This window comes from Poecilia mexicana, unplaced genomic scaffold (genome assembly GCF_051168715.1).
Source record: "Poecilia mexicana isolate PSO_F unplaced genomic scaffold, ASM5116871v1 scaffold_18, whole genome shotgun sequence".
In the NCBI taxonomy this organism is placed as follows: domain Eukaryota; kingdom Metazoa; phylum Chordata; class Actinopteri; order Cyprinodontiformes; family Poeciliidae; genus Poecilia; species Poecilia mexicana.
This window is the reverse complement of record NW_028263387.1, coordinates 23,255,891-23,272,650: the sequence shown is the minus strand read 5'-3', so window position 1 is coordinate 23,272,650 and position 16,760 is coordinate 23,255,891. Positions and strand designations below refer to the sequence as shown.

Here is a 16,760-nt window from a genome sequence, read left to right as displayed (position 1 = left end):
CAAAACGAGCTTCTAAGTTGTGATTTTCACATGTTTTAGGTTCAGATGCAGAGTTTAGAAACTGACTTTGTTCCTTTGAGCAAATTAAACTTTAGAACAAATAAACTGGAAAAGATCAGATTCTGTTTACTGATTCTGACATGTTCTACCATTTATATCTGATTAAACAATAAAAGTGTTTATGTGCAGATTAGTGTTGCCCAAACTGAGGCTCAGGTTCAGTTTATGGTCCATGAAATGATTTTGTTTGGCTCTTTTTTCAAAGATGGTTTAAATCTGCTGCAGTAACTCGAATATTAGATTTTACAGATTTTCACTGAAAACTAGAATAAAATAAAACTGAGAAAAGATGAAACTGAACTGGATTAAATAACTTTAGAGTTTTGATCGATTTTCTTAAAATAACCTGAGTCGAAATAACTTTTATAATTGAAGTTTATTTTCATGATTAAATTTTTAAAAATGCCAGAGAAAAATCGAAACCATAAGACCTAAAACATTTTATGTTGTCTTATTTAGAGTGTTTTGGCATTTATTTACAACTATTAATAAATACATTTATTGCAACATCTATTAAAAGACGAGAATAAAAAACTGAAAAAGGGGGGGGGGCAGCAGATTTCAGTGGAATGTTTAAACAAAACTTAAATCATTTTTAAAATCAAACATGACAGAAATATTTCTACATTATTCCTTTAACCAATAATAGACTTTTAATAAATAAAGTTTCATGTTTTTATTTCATTTTTAGCCTTTATATCAGTTTTCAGAGTCCAGCTCTTCTTTCTCTCAGAAACTCAACATCTGAGTTCAAACAGATTTCCACTTTAGTTTGGTTTTAAAAAATATGACACTGATATAAAAAAAGAAATAATAACAATAAGAGCAAAAAGCCCCAGTGAAACATAAACTCCGATTCTTCCTCGTCTCTCTGGTTGTAGATTCTCAGTCGGAGGTTGAAGCTGATCAGCAGCTGCTGGAGAGAAAAGGAGAAACTTCAGTTTAGACCTGGAATCAGATGGATGTCAGCAAGAAACAGAAGCAGGAAAACAGATTTTACCAGAAACGTTGAGTCGACATGTTGAAGAGTTGAATCCATCTTCAGTTTTGACTCCACATCGATACAGACCAGAGTCTTCAGTCCTCAGTCTGGACACATGGAGTCTGATTCGTCCTTCTCTGAGGACGTCTTTGTCACTCTGGACTCGTCCTGAAAACTGTTCATGCTGAGACTCTGGAAACTCAACACCATTACTTAACTCAATCAGGTGAACATCATATGAGATCCCTTCTCTCTCATGTATCAGGTCACAGGAGATCTTTATGAATCTGTAGGGCTCAGGTCTGGTGGTGAAGGTCCACTCCAGAGTGATGCTGTGGTTCTCCTCTGCCTCATAGCTGCTCTGGGTCACATTCACTACAAATGTTGCTGCTGAGGAGACAGAGAGGGAAAGAGAGGAGCAGACACACTGAGAACTGGAACATGGGAGTCTTTCAGCTCCATCTAGAGAGCTTTCTGTCACAAAGACAAGATGGAGACTGACCACAGAGACATGAGCTGAGGATGAGGAGCAGCAGGGAGATCATCTTCATCCTGAGAGAGGAAGAGGAGGAGGAGGAGAGGCAGCAGGACATCAGGAACAAATTCAGTCACAATATGAAAAATAACTGGACTCCTGGTGATTAAAAGAAAAATAATTGTTTAGAAAAGATCACTACTGCCGCCCTGTGGTCATAAACAAGTACAGCAACAGTAAAACAGATTGTTTCCATTCACTGCATTTGCTGAACCTCTTTTTAAAGCAACTTTTAAATAAAATGAGTTTGTTATAAGAGGAAAAACATCAGAAATCTGGTAATTAGTGAAAGATGTGTGTTGAGTTTATTCATGACTTTCCCATATTACCCTTCCAAAAATTAGGCATGTCTGTGTTCAATGAGTTTAAAAAATAATTATAAAACAACAATAAACTTATTATAACTAATAATGAAAATATATAAACACATATTTACTTCCATAAAGACGAACCCCAACAAAAACCAGCATAAAGCTGAAACTATAAGATCAGGCTTGATTAGTTTCAGTCAGCAGAAAATATCTCAGAGTTTCTCAGGAAAGTAGAAATGATCTTTCTGATCCTGGATAAATCTCCTCAGTCGACCAGCTGGAGTCTTTCTGTTTGGAGGCAGGAATGATTTTTCTACTTTTAAGCGTCTCATTAACAGAGACGGATTTATTTTAGTTCAGAAACAATTTCAATCTCATTTTCATAGATTAAGTGATGTTTTTCAGAGAAAGGAGTTTTTAAACCAGCTGCTTTGCTCCAAAGGAAAACTGCTGAGAGCTTTAGCGTCACAGCGCCCTCTAGTGCTGAACTGTCTGGATAACAGCGTCTCAGTTCCCAACCAGCTGGTTAGGGACCATCAAGAAACGGAGCTTTCAGGTTGTAACTAAATAAAGACTAAATAAACTCTGAAACATGTTACTAAACTAAGCTAATGAGATGAATCAGTTTTCACCAGATTGGAGTTTATCTATTTTTATTAATATTCTAATGGAAATTGTTGTAATTTTTCTTTCATAGCTTCCATATAACATGACATAATAATCATAACACCAATAAAAGTGCTCAAATATAATTTACAAATGAATGCATCTAATAATTTAAAGTAGTTTTATATTCTGAAAGCTTTCTATTTTACTGTGTTCTGATTTATTTGGGGTACCAATCCCTGCCTTGTCTCTTGTGATGATGAGCCTCCGAACAACTTTCCTCTGACAACAAAACGATCCATTAAAGTCATATAAGCTCCTTTCAATAACAGAGCAACCTACAACTTTAACTCATCGGTTGTCAAAGCGATTACAAAACTTTTCTAGCGAAGCTACAAATTGACAGAAAACACAGAAAATGTCCACTGACAAAGTCAAAGAGTTGATCATCTCTGGCATTCCGGTTTGTCATTTGCACACCAACACAATACATGATTCATTTTCAGAATAAGAATGATCTCAATACAAGGAATTCTGAAAATGTTTAATTTGGATTATTTTTATTGCAAGATTAGAGGCTGAACTCTACGTGTTTTTATAAGCAAGAAATTTACTGACGATCCCAAATCAGTAGTAATATATCCGACATGATGGTGGCAGTATTATGCCCCAGCTGCGTATCTTTCCTATTTGAGCAGCTACAGAGGTGCCCATGTCCAGTCCTCGAGAGCCTCGAGAGCCACCATCCTGCAACTTTCAGATGCATTCCTGCTTCAACACACCTGAATCAAATGAATGGCTCGTTACCAGGCCTCTGTAGAGCTGATCCCGGTCTGTTGGAGTAAGGATACTTCTATGGTAGCTCTGGAGGACTGGACTTGGGCTCCCCTGAGCTACAACTTCAGCTGAGCTACAACTTCAGCTGAGGCTTTTATACCAGATTCTATTCTCGGTGCAGAATCTCTTTAAAACTCTCTGCATACAGATCGACTCAATAACGTATAAAATATTTGTTTTCATAATTGTTTCTGGTTCTGACACAGGTTCTCCAGATTTATGTCAGAACCCAAAATGTCACTTTGTATTAATTTCAATAAATATATCTACATGAATCCCATTGTAACAGGTATTAGTGTATTAACGACGGCAATCATGATCAAAATGTTAAATGTTTTTGTATTGTTCACCTCCACATCCAAAACAGCAGAAAGTGTCAGAATAAAAAGTTACCAAAAATAAAACAGGATTTACTCACCTGATCTGCTGGACTGGAGGATAAAACCGTTTGTTAAACCAGGAGTTCAATAGCACAGAATAAAGGACTGTCAGCCAGGAGTCCAATGAAACGGAATAGTTGCACACCGTTGAGTTAGGAACTTTCAGGGACCTTGTGACGTCGCTTTGGAGCTTGAAGCTTATTGGTTGGTTCCGCCCTGTTCAATGCATTTGCTGAAGCTTTATTGGTGAACAGCCCTGCATGTACGCGCAGGGTGTGTACAACTGTCTGCCGTGAGCTCTGACAACAAAAGACAGTGTGTCACACAGTTGTGTCTGTTGTCAGAACCTGATTCACTGCAGACACAGTTGTACACAACCTGTGCTGAACATTTGTTTAACAGGGAGATGGATTCGGCTCTGCAGAATGTCGACTCAAAGTTACTGGGTGACTGTACTTCCTGGTCTTACTGAGAAACAAGAGAAGTGAGAGAAATATTTTAGCGCTTTTAATGAATCAATGACCCTTCATGTGTTCATAGAAGCTGTTTGATAAAATCATGTTTTTATAAAAGAGACTCGGAGAGAAAAACAGACCCAGAGTCCTGGAGGAAGACAGAATATTTCTGAATGTTTTCTCCAGTTTTAACTTCAGGTTCCTCTAACGCAGTGTTTTTCAACCACTGTTCCGCGGCACACTAGTGTGCCGCGAGTGATCGTCAGGTGTGCCGTGGAAATTATCCAATTTCACTTAATTGGTCTATAAAGATTTTTGAAAACGAACTAATTAACTGCATATCATATGCCATTTTCGAGTGTCTGTGCTGTAGTAGTGTCTAGCGGCATAATCATGTAATTTTCTTATCACTAGATGGCAGTATGGAACACAGCATTGTACATTAAAACGAGAGAATAAGTGATGTATGAACGTGACATGTAGCGGTGAGAGCATTGCATCTAGCTAGCAGACTGTGACAGTGATGGAAAAGTTTTTGAAAAGAAAAAATACTAACTCCGATCTGGTCCCTGGACAAAATTCAGACCCAGATGAAGGTCCTAGTATAAGTGGATATCAAAAGAAGGCAGATACCGTGAGCTCGAGACAGTACAGTGAGAGTTACATTTCGTTTGGATTTACTTTTACCGGGGACGCAGCGACACCGACTCCGTTGTGCTTGATATGCGGTGAAAAGCTATCCAACAGTTCTATGGTACCAAGCAAGCTTAAACGCCATCTCCAAACGAAACACCCTTCACTTCAAAACAAGAATGCTGACTATTTTGTTCTCCTGCGGAAACACACGGAGAAACAGGCAACTTTTATGAGAAAAACCACGAAGGTAAATGAGAGAGCCCTTAAAGCTAGTTACCACGTAGCTGAACTTGTAGCTAAATCAAAAAGGTCCCACACTGTGGCAGAGACATTAATATTACCCGCCTGTAAAGCCATTGTAAAGGAGATGCTCGGACCTGAAGCGGTTAAAGAAATAGCAAAAGTCCCTCTTTCAGATAACACAATTTCGAGACGTATTGATGACATGTCTGCAGACATCGAAAATGTGGTTTTGGAAAAGATCCGTATCAGTGAGAAATTTGCATTGCAACTTGACGAGTGTACTGATATTAGTGGACATGCTCAACTCTTGGCCAATGTGCGTTTTGTGGATGGAGACGCAATCAGAGAAAACTTCCTATTTTGCAAGACTTTACCAGAAAGGACAACAGGAGAGGAAATTTTTCGGGTCACATCAGAATATTTAGAACAAGGAGGACTTAAGTGGGAAAATTGCACGAGTGTCTGCACTGATGGAGCTGCAGCCATGGTCGGGCGCACCAAAGGCTTTGTAAGCAGAGTGAAGGAAAGAAACCCAGATGTAATTATTACGCATTGTTTCTTACACCGTGAGGCCCTCATGGCCAAGACTTTACCAGCAGACCTTGCTCCTGTGTTGAATGATGTTGTGCAGATGGTAAACTTTGTGAAGGCAAGACCTGTGAAAAGCCGCATATTTGCATCTTTGTGTGAGGAAATGGGAGCAGAGCATAAGACCTTGTTGTTTCATACGGAGGTCCGATGGTTGTCACGCGGCAAGGTACTGGCCCGTGTGTATGAGCTGTGGGAGGAACTCAGAGTGAATCTGACAAATGAGGGGTCGGATTACGCAAAGCGGCTTGCAAGTGATGAGTGGTGTTCAAGGCTAGCATATCTGGCGGATATTTTTCATCATCTGAATGAACTGAATGCACGGATGCAGGGCCGAAATGAAAACCTGCTCACAAGTACAGATAAAATTAACGGATTCCGCTCAAAGGTGCATCTCTGGCAACAACATGTGGAAAGTGGGAACCTTGAAATGTTCCCACTAACCAAGGAATGGCAAAATGTTCACACTGCTGCACTGTGCGAAATAATAGGTACACATTTAAAAACTCTCGAGGAGAAGATGTCATTTTATTTCTCTTCAGCCTTCACTGAATGCCTTGACTTTGTTAGGGATCCATACAGCTCAGCAGTTGTTGGCAAGAACATGACTTTACAGGAGCAGGAAGAACTAACTGAACTGAGACAAAATCGTGGTTTAAAGCTGAGCTTTGCTGATCTACCTTTGGACAGTTTTTGGTTGACTGCTGCCAAGGACTTCCCTATTCTGGCAAACAAAGTGATTTTGACATTGCTCCCATTTTCCACAACATATCTGTGCGAAGTGAGCTTCTCAAGCCTAACTACCATAAAAACTAAAACCAGAGAGAGACTGAGAGCTGTTGAGGAAGAGCTTCGTGTGTGTCTTTCTTCAATTCCTGCCAGAATATCAGCTCTGTGTTCATCCAAACATGCACAGGTTTCACACTGAGTAAAATGTAGAGAATGGCTAACAGAATGCTTATGGACAGAATTAGTTTGTAAAATACTTTGAAGTTTTCTACCTCTTTAAATTTAAGACCACATTGTTGTGGCACTGTTAAGTTGTATTTTTGAAGTGGGCATGTTAAGTGCAATTTGAAATAAATATAAATTATGATAAAAATATATTTTTTTGTTTATTTGATTCATATTCAAGACACTTTGATAAGAATGACTATATATGTAGTACAGGTGGCTACAGAGTATCTTTGTTTACAATTTTGGTTGGTGGTGTGCCGCGAGATTTTTCCAATGAAAAAAGTGTGCCTTGGCTCAAAATGGGTTGAAAAACACTGCTCTAACGTGTAAAACCGTTCAAAGCTGACATGGCTCTAATAAATGAGAAAGTTAATATTGGTGAATTATTGATACCATCAGTTCCTCCATCTTCTTCTGATGATTTCTCCTCCAATCAAAGCAGCTTCAGCTTCAACATCTGGATCCAGGATGAGGAATTAAAGAGTTAATAAATGTTGGATGTTCAGGTCAGCCTGTGATTAAATGTGACTGAATCATCAGAGACGTTCAGTAAAGATGTTCAGGATAAACAACTAAAGAATCAGAAACTCTGACATTTGCTCCAAACTGATGGCATAAAGACTTTTTTCCATCCAGACTCGTTTCCACTCAGTGATTCTCCTCTGATCTCAGAGTTTTCCTCGTTTCCAGGGAGATTGTGTCTCTTCACATGTTTCAGGTTCAGCTGCAGAGTTTAAATCACTGAAACTGACTTTGTCCCTCTGAGCAAATTAAACTTTAGAAACTCTAAACTGACCTGGATGAATCTATTGTACAGTTTTGATCAACTGCTGAGAAAATGTGAAAAATTAAAACTCTGAGACAGATTTATAAGTCAAAATATTTATTTCCATAATTTAACAAAAAGTATCAGAAAACTTCTGAACCAAAGCATGACAGAACATCTTTTACTTTATGCTATCATGTTTTCAATGTGTTGCCATTTTATTTACAACTATGAAAACATTTACACTTTAATAAATAGTAAAGAAAACAACTATCAGCTGTTTTCAGAAGAAAGTTTTAAAAGCTACATTCAGACTTAACCTTTAAAATCAAACCATATACATTTGTTTACTCAAATATTTCTTCATTATGTCTTTAACATTAATAAACTTTTAATAAATAAATAATATCTTGTGTTGTTTTCATTAGACCTTCATATCAGTGTTTTTAGAATCCAGCCGTCGTTTCTTAGAGAAACTCATCTGTTTTATTAACATTTTCTTACTAGTTTGCATTTTAAAAACACAACACTGATATAAAACATAAACAATAAGAGCTAAAAGTCCCAGTGAAACATGAACTCCGATTCTTCCTCGACTGTCTGGTTGTAGATTTTCAGTCGGAGGTTGAAGCTGATCAGCAGCTGCTGGAGAGAAAAGGAGAAACTTCAGTTCAGACCTGGAATCAGATGGATCTGCTTCGGCTTCAATATAATTATTTAATGATTCTGTGTGTGTGTGTGTGTGTGTGTGTGTGTGTGTGTGTGTGTGTGTGTGTGTGTGTGTGTGTGTGTGTGTGCGTGCGTGCGTGTGTGTGTGTGTGCTGTGTGTGACCTCGCAGCAACTACAGGTGTGTGCGCACACACCAGCAGAACCTCCACCTCCTCCAGCACACGTCTCTGTAGACATGCATGTCCAGAGTGAACAGACACGTTAAAAACACGGATACATCCAAACCCTCCTCTGCTCCCTTTAGATGGTAAAAGCTTCATTTTAACTTTCAACCTAATTTACAACCGTGTTTGCAAAGATTTCAGGCTTAAAAATAAACTCTTCTAAAGATGTTAGGAATCAAAATTCTGTAAATCAAAAATGTACTGACCTCAAACAGTGGTGTCAAAAATGTTGTAATTCTGAATTTGCATAAATTATTGACTTTAGCTATTAATAATTTAGTCATTAATTAAATGTATCTTCAAATTTGCTGTAAGACAAGAGATCTTTCCTGCCCACAACTATCTGCAGTAACACTTTAAAGAATCTCAAATTGATGAGTTAAAACAACAATTAATTTATCTTTGGGATCAATAAACTTTTTTTAGTTTAACTGGATGAGTCAGAAATAGAGTTGCTTACTATGGGACTTTAAAAAAAAAAAAAAAAGCCGGTGCTCCAGAAAATCTATTTTTCCCACAAGAAAAAACATGCAGGACATTTATTAGGGTTATTAGAAGCATAAGGTTTCAGTGAAGGGTCCTCAGCCTCTGCACAGTTAAAAATGACACAGCTGCAGGCAGATCAGTTCCTGAGGCAATTTGAAACTAGGCATCACAAATCCAGAATTTTATAAATGCATTATGTTCATTTTGGCAGAATTAATAATATCAGTGGCCAACAGATGGCGCTAAAGACACGCAGTCCAACGGGAAGAAGAACAACAAATTAAATTGACAAGAGGCCGCTGACTGGAAACTATCGTTATGTTCTGATATTGATTGGGGATCAGTCTATTCAGAAGAATACAAATAGTTCACCTCTTCAAAATATGTTACAGTTAAACTGTTTTTAATTAAATTTAAACACCAGCTTCTCATTTTCGTCATCAAACCACAAAAACGTCAGACTCTACCTACATGTTTGGTTCTTCTTTCTGACAGCACAGTGTGACCACTGATCAGACACCATGACATATAAACCACTCCAACATTATTATCTGGTCTGCTGTTGTTCCAACCGACTGCTAAACCAGGAAACCATTGGTGTGACGGTTCAAACACTTACTGCACTTGTCCAGCCAGCATGCCTAGTTGGGCTCCATGTGTGGAAAAGGAGGGCAGACTATATGGGTCCCATATGGGTTTGTCGGCGGGTTCCACGATGGCCCCACATGGGTTTGCCCATGTAGGGCTACGGCCCACATGGGCCCTAAATGGGCCCTAAATGGACAAACCCATGTGGGCCACCACCATGTAGGGCCCATGTGGGCTCTGGCCCTACATGGGCAAACCCATGTGGGGCCATCGTGGAACCCGCGGACAAACCCATATGGGACCCATATAGTCTGCCCTCCTTTTCCCCACATGGGGCCCACCTAGGCATGCTGGCAGGTATTCTCATGCTAACTGAGGCCTGAGGAGGAGTGTCAGATGAAGATAATTCACCCAATATTTCTCTAAACGTCGCAGAGTTTTAGGTTTTAGGGAATTTGCTGGGACCAATCAGGTCTCAAATATTTTCAGAGGTGGAACTTATTCAAAGATGATTTTTCAACACTTCTGTTCCTTATATAAAGTGATTTCATTTGCTGCTTTGCATTTCTGACAGTTTTTTATATTAAACCTGCAAAATGTGGCATTCATTTTCTCAGGTGAAATCCTACAACATGAAGGAAGGCTTTGTAATTTTGCTGTATTGTTTCATCTTTTTCTGATGATTAAACTCATACATATTGTTATAAAGCACTTTGTCATTTTCATGAGCTGTAAAAAATATTTCAATATTTTTAATAAATCCATATTTACAACCATGTTGTCTAAGTCCTGTGTAAGAGTGATTTCAATTCTAATCTAATCAGATTGGGTCTTAGAAACAGTTGATGTTTGTCCTTCATTTTCCTTTAAGCATCTTGGAAAAGATCTCTTGTTTTACATGATGTCATGTCAGTCCAACCATTTTAAAAATATTAATGATTTCCCTAACATTCAGTGGGAAACAAATCAAATAATGTCTCACTAAAATATTATAAACACAATTTGTAGCAGGAAGAAGCCTGGCCCAATATTCAGAACACCTGTCCTCTAATCACCTCATGATGGGTGGAGAGTATAAACGGAGACTCAGCTGGTTGCTTATGCTGGCATTTGGTTGCACGTCGTTGGGAAGGTTGCTTGTGTATCGTGCAGGTCTAAAACTCCAACATCAAAACCACTGGAAGTCTCCTGCTTGGTACTGGGGTGTGGCTGAAATTCACCCTCCCCAGTGCAGTTTCACATAAAATGGAACATATTGGAAAGCTGATCCTCCTGCTGTGGGCTGGAAAGGACTCTCTGGTTTGGGGTGAATCATCCAGCTCTGGTAGGTGACGATGGTTTCCTCGGGTTTCCACCATCTTCTGTAAATCACCTACTAACCTTTTGATTTAATTCCAGCTCTGACGCTGCTGCAGCTCGCTGAGACCCTGCTAAAGCGCCAGATTGTGGCAACACTAAGGAATGAATCTTGGCATATCTATTCTCAGTGGAGCAGATGCATGGTTATTAGTTAACTGTGGAGTTAACTTGCCTTAGTTTGCTTAGTAATATTGACTTAGAGGTTTTCTTCTTAGTTTATCTAAGGTATAATAGCATGGGGTAATGTGTAATGATAGGACACCTTGAACTTATTTTCTGTATTTTTGTTTATTCTAGGAAACCACACACGCCTTCATGTAGACACATTTATGCCCATCCGTGTTCATTGGATATCTGTGGTACAGTTTGGAATACAGAACAGTTAAAGGATCCTGCCTTGTGTCTTCATTAAACTCCTGGTGCACCTCATCCAAACATCTGGTCCTGAGCTGAATCCTGGCCTGAGTGGTGTTCTGGCCGACACTCCAGGTTGAGAGCGGTGACAAACCTGAACAGCGCCTAACAGTCCTTCAACTTTAGAACAAATTCACTTACATGTTCAATGGACCCAACAGTTTTGTTTTTGCTGTGGGAGGAAGCTGGAGTACCCAGAGAGAACCCAGCTTCCACAGGGAGAACATGCAGAGTCCATGCAGAAAGCCTACAGCACATATGTCAGAGTCAAGGCCCGCGGGCCACATCCGGCCCGCGAGAAGGTTTTTTGCGGCCCCTGGGATGATCTTGATTTATTATTAGAACCGGCCCGCAGACCGCAGCAAGCCGGCACCCCGTCTGAAAAAAAATATCTTCCTTATTTGAACTGTAAGTAGTTCTTTAAATGTTCTGTGAGATGATGTACTTACCCATGTATCCATAACAACCGGAACTTTCAATATCCACCAAGTTATTGCCGAAATATACCGTCTATTAAACGAGTGCCCCCCGGATTAATTACATTCTCTGCAGCTGCAGCTGCGAAGTTACCGTATTAACCCGATACTTGCTGGAAAGTGCAACGTCTCCCCTTTCAGAAACCGTTGGAATTTTTCCACTTAGCGCTACGTGTGGCGGAATTACGGTACTGCAAATTTAGATGTGTCGCCGGCGACACATCTAAATTTGCAGTACCGTAATTCGCCGGCGACACATCTAAATGCCTTGACTCTGACATATGTGGATTAATAGATTTTTGCACTTTATTTTATTGTATTTCAATCCAATTATATTTTAAAAATATTTCAGTTGTGTCTGTTGAAAATTAAAGATTACTGACAGAGCCATAAGAAAATATTGCTTTATTTATCTGATCATATTGGAATATATTTGTTAGGTTTTCAGTAGGTTCAATTAGGTTCACTAGACTATATGAGTCATTTAAAAAAATTTCAATGAACATTCGATCAGTCCGGCCCTCGGCTTGTAGCTAAATTTTTTATTTGGCCCTCCGTCCATTTGACTTTGACACCCCTGGCCTACAGGCTTGAATTTGGACCATCAACCACCAGCTGCAGTGACTTTGTGTTACCAGATGGTGGCGCTCTAAGATAACTGACCTTTGACCTCCTACTGACCCCAGACTAACTTCAGCTCTGAGCTGAAACTCTTTCAGGATAATTAACATTTCAGACGACCTTTGAACTCAGATCAACTGGTTAAACTGGTCCGTCTGGTTCTGATGGAACCAGCATCACTGATTCTTGTTAAGGGGAATGAACATTCTTGTTGATGCAAAGTCTTTTACTGTGTTCATTCCCCATTCTTGTTGATGATGAGGGGAATGAACACAGTAAAAGACTTGCAGGTAAATTAATTTGTTTCCATTTTTAGATGGGGAACAGATTTTATCAGGCAGCTGAAATATCCACTCTCTCCTCTTCTCCCCCATAACTTTGGGAAATAAAAAGCAACTGTTTCCAAATTCTCAAAAACTATGTGTGATAGCATACTAGACATTTCCTTAATCCAGTAATCTGTCATATTTTACATTAGAACGTGATTGACCAAAAAGTCTACACTCTTTTCAGGAAGTCTTTATTTTTGTGCCCTGCTATCAGCCAGCTTCCCTCCTCCTTTATCAGAAATGAAAAATTATAAATGCACAATACGTGTTGGAAACCTGTTTGTTGACTGACTTTTATTTGTCAGGCTTACGAGACAAAGGCTGAAAAAAAAAGATCGATTCACTTCGCTTTTAAAATAACACAAAACAGCGAAAAAAGACCTTCACACAGGACCTCGTTTATTTACGTATGTATTTTTATTTTGATAGCTGCTGATTAAACTGAAAGTTACAACATTTACATGATTATATGAGTAGTTTTTACCGAAAAATCAGAAACGCCGTGAAAATGGTCGGATCCACCTCTCTGGCTATAATGCGCGCTCCCGACACGGGGCGCGCGCCGCCTGACACAAGGAGCTCGGCGCGGGCCGCCTGACACAAGGGGCGCGCACTGGCTGCTCTCAGACTTTGTGTGACCAGATGGTCACACAAAGTCTGACCATCTGCTATTTTACTGTAATGAAAATAGCAAACAGTCTTTGGTTTGATACCTCGACCGTGTCTAACTAGAGAGGCTAAGATAAATCTTTAATTTAGACCTGAACTGTTCCTTAAAAGATCAGCAGCAACGTTATGGAGGAAAACCCGAAGGACACATCAGGTTGTCGAAGCAAGAAAGTGTTGACGCTTATAAAGAAGTCAAAATGTCCAAGTAAGTTGATTATATTTTATATTTTAGTGGATAAAACATTTCACGTTTCTTGTGAATTAATGTGAAACACAATGAAATCCTAAAGTTGTGCATCTCCCAGTTTATATCTGTAAAAAATAACATTTAATCTTCTGTAACTTGTCCTTTCTGAACCGTTTTGGCAGCTGAATGGTTTTTGTCTCCTATTAGTCCTAAACGCGGTTTTCCAATCTGCCTCATCATAAGTCTGAAACTCTAAGTTTGCATTACCACCAGCGCGGCTCAGACACGAAGCTGTGAACCACCAGTCACTCGTTTACGTTCACAGCTTCGTTTCTTTCAATAGACAAATGAAATATAAAATATAAAAGTCATTCTGATGTATTGTGAAAAACATTATGGCAGCTAATATAATTAACAATAACCGCTTTAAAGGATGAAGTTTTAACCTACTTTCCTAAAATGGCTCACAGATCAATATGTCTGTAATGACGAAATGTATTTCATATTTCACACTCAGAAAATGTTTGATATAATTTATAAGGAAATTGTTTCTGAAATTATAAGCTTTCAACCCTGGAGTTTCACGAAGGTTCAGAAACAGAAACATTTCACAGAAGACCGCCTACTGAGAGAAGCAGGATGATTGGTTCAAACACCCCTGGCTCATGACTCCGCCCACAGATCAAATTACATTTTGGTACCATCAGTATAAACTGAATAGTCAACTTCCTGAAATAATTCATTTTACTCATTCAACACAGTGATAATTCACTGAGTGGAGATTAATGTGTGTTGAGACATAAAATGAATGTTTTGTCATCAACAACTATGTTTATATTTTCTATTTATTACACTGGGAAAATAACCAAGAGCACAAAAAATTAGAATTTTGTTAAAAAGAAAATTTTTCTTACTTATTCCAGAAAATGAATCTAACATACAGTGAAATGTTCCAAAACTTTGTTTTTATAGCTTCGATAATTTCTTACGGATTATAATAATCTGTAAGAAATATATATTATTTCTTAGAGATTAAGAAATAATGTGTCTCTGAAAAATGTAAACTTTGTATGAAACCAAAAAGTTGGAATGTTATAGAGTAACATTCCAATCAGCTAATTGATCTAATCATTATAAGCATAAATTGATCTTCTGCAATTTTCTTGTTGTCGGTAAACCATAATCAACATTATGGTTATATTATGAATGCTTGCATAATATAATTTTGTGTAATGTAATCATGTTTAGCTTTGTGAAATGAGCAACAAAAACAAAAGTTTAAATGACTCTAATTTTTCAAGCTGTGATTGTCATTAACTTTGACATCGCTTTTCATTTAACCGTAAAATAGGAAATCTCCTTCACTGATGTCTTTTTCTTCATTGATTATAAGAAACTGATTTTACTCAGAAACTGTTGTTGAATAAAAGGTTCAGCAGCTGCAGAGAATGAAAACATGTCCTGTTGACTTAAGATTGCTGTATGAACTTATCACCACAAGGTGGCAGAATACTGCACAGCTCCAGATGTTCCTCATATTGTTCCTGATGTCCTGCTGCCTCTCCTCCTCCTCCTCTTCCTCTCTCAGGATGAAGATGATCTCCCTGCTGCTCCTCATCCTCAGCTCATGTCTCTGTGGTCAGTCTCCATCTTGTCTTTGTGACAGAAAGCTCTCTAGATGGAGCTGAAAGACTCCCATGTTCCAGTTCTCAGTGTGTCTGCTCCTCTCTTTCCCTCTCTGTCTCCTCAGCAGCAACATTTGTAGTGAATGTGACCCAGAGCAGCTATGAGGCAGAGGAGAACCACAGCATCACTCTGGAGTGGACCTTCACCACCAGGACTCAGGAATCCTACAGGGAACTGTTCATTGTCTGCAGCTTGTTGGCTCCTCATAAAGAACTAGTTCTCTATCAGGTCCATGAAGGTGTTGAGATTCCAGATTCTCAGGATGATCAGTTTTCAGGACGAGTCCAGAGTGACAAAGACGTCCTCAGAGAAGGACGAATCAGACTCCATGTGTCCAGACTGAGGACTGAAGACTCTGGTCTGTATCTGTGTGACGTGAAAACTGAAGATGGATTCAACTCTGGAAGATGTCGACTCAACGTTACTGGTGAGAAGAAAGTAATGGAAATGTTTTCAATGAACAGTTAGAAACTGACATTTATATCCATGATAAACATAATTATCTCAAAGTTAAAACTTCTTGAGTAAGTAAATAATTTCTTTTCTTTTCCAGCAGCTGCTGATCATCTCCAAACTCAGAGACCAAATTTGACTCCAGAACCAGAAAGACGGACACATATCATCTGGATTAAAGTAACAGCTGTAATATTTGTGATTATTCTAGTTGTAGTTCTAATTTATACTCATAGGAGAAGCAAGACGTCTTTTAACTCAACAGGATGAAAGGACTTTTAGGGAAAAGTGTTGATTTTCTGTTTTAAAGAAATAAAAGACTTTAAAACCTTTTAAATCAGTTTTCAGAAATTTTTTTTATATGTATAAAGTCTCTTGTCACTGCTGTTGGGTTTACCTCTAATAAGAACACTGTAAATTATTATTGTTTCATTTTTAATTCCAGTTTTATTAAATGTAGTTTCTTCCTCCTGATCTCCATCAGCTGCTGTTTTTGTTGCTCCATTAAATCTTCATCCAGCTGTTTCACCTCAGTGAGCATCAAACCTCATGAACATCCAGATGTTAACTAATAAACTCAACTTTAGTAGAAATCATTTCATCCAGATGGAAAACATCAAAGTCATCAGAGGAGAGTTAAGTTATAAATATCACATTTTATTGGGGTTTTATATTATTGAGATATATTTTCTTATATTACTTCATAAGTTCATATTATGAATAAAATTATCTGAAAGCTAAAATGTTTCTATTTGTTCATAGCAAACATTTTGCATAATTAACTACCAACCACCAATCTTCTTTCTTTGTCCAGTTTTCCTCCAACAATCCATAAATAACATTTTCTTGTGATAAATAATAAATAATTTAACTAACAGGACAATAATCTCCTCTCTCTGGGTAAATGAACGTCTCCAAAACAAACAGCTCAGTTTCATCTCATTAATATCTTAGACATTGTGGATCATCATATAATTTCTCTTTTTAAAATTGACTCTAAGGTAATTTATTCATGTATAATCTGCCATCTTTATGTTTATTAAAAATAACCTTATTTTTATTACAACAAACCCTCTTAGTCAAATCTTTTCACAATAAACCAGCTGGAAACCTTTTTCTCTTTCTTATGAAGTTTTTGTGACAACCTGTTTTCTGTGTAGTTATTTTTGAGGTTTTTCTGTGTTTTGTTCTGTCGTCCCTGTTTGCTCCCAGTTGTGTCCAGTTCCCTGATTTCCTCCCTGT

The 16,760-nt window shown here is 38.3% G+C and overlaps 2 protein-coding genes and 1 long non-coding RNA gene across 5 annotated transcripts in view; 1 reads left to right on the top strand and 2 right to left on the bottom strand.

Annotated features, from left to right (window-relative positions):
* LOC148154216 (uncharacterized) overlaps positions 1–16,760 on the bottom strand; it is a 36,544-nt gene that overhangs the window by 430 nt on the left and 19,354 nt on the right. The window contains exon 3 of the mRNA XM_088016071.1: positions 879–976. Within this exon, the coding sequence (XP_087872197.1) occupies positions 879–976 (98 nt within the window). The remainder of the gene's footprint in view (positions 1–878; positions 977–16,760) is intronic.
* On the bottom strand, positions 1,365–3,829 carry LOC148154219 (uncharacterized). The gene is made up of 3 exons (XR_015765992.1): positions 3,750–3,829; positions 1,545–1,594; positions 1,365–1,429 (listed from the first exon to the last, which is right to left on the bottom strand). It is a non-coding gene; the product is annotated as an uncharacterized LOC148154219 (long non-coding RNA).
* On the top strand, positions 13,118–15,855 carry LOC148154218 (uncharacterized). Of its 3 annotated transcripts, none has more exons than XM_088015122.1 (4): positions 13,118–13,397; positions 14,968–15,017; positions 15,130–15,492; positions 15,619–15,855. In XM_088015122.1, exons 1-4 carry the CDS (start codon positions 13,390–13,392, stop codon positions 15,786–15,788), a joined length of 591 nt encoding a protein of 196 aa, XP_087871248.1. In that variant the 5' UTR covers positions 13,118–13,389; the 3' UTR covers positions 15,789–15,855. The 3 variants fall into 3 exon arrangements, with proteins under 3 accessions (XP_087871248.1, XP_087871247.1, XP_087871246.1); XM_088015121.1 differs by having other exon boundaries at positions 14,881–15,017; positions 15,622–15,855; XM_088015120.1 differs by having other exon boundaries at positions 14,881–15,017.

Excerpts from the sequence above, each read along its gene's own strand:
- LOC148154218 (XM_088015120.1), top strand. Across the intron at positions 15,018-15,129 it reads CCTCAGCTCATGTCTCTGTG|CAGCAACATTTGTAGTGAAT; the intron begins GTCAGTCTCCAT and ends CTGTCTCCTCAG. Across the intron at positions 15,493-15,618 it reads ATGTCGACTCAACGTTACTG|CAGCTGCTGATCATCTCCAA; the intron begins GTGAGAAGAAAG and ends TTTCTTTTCCAG.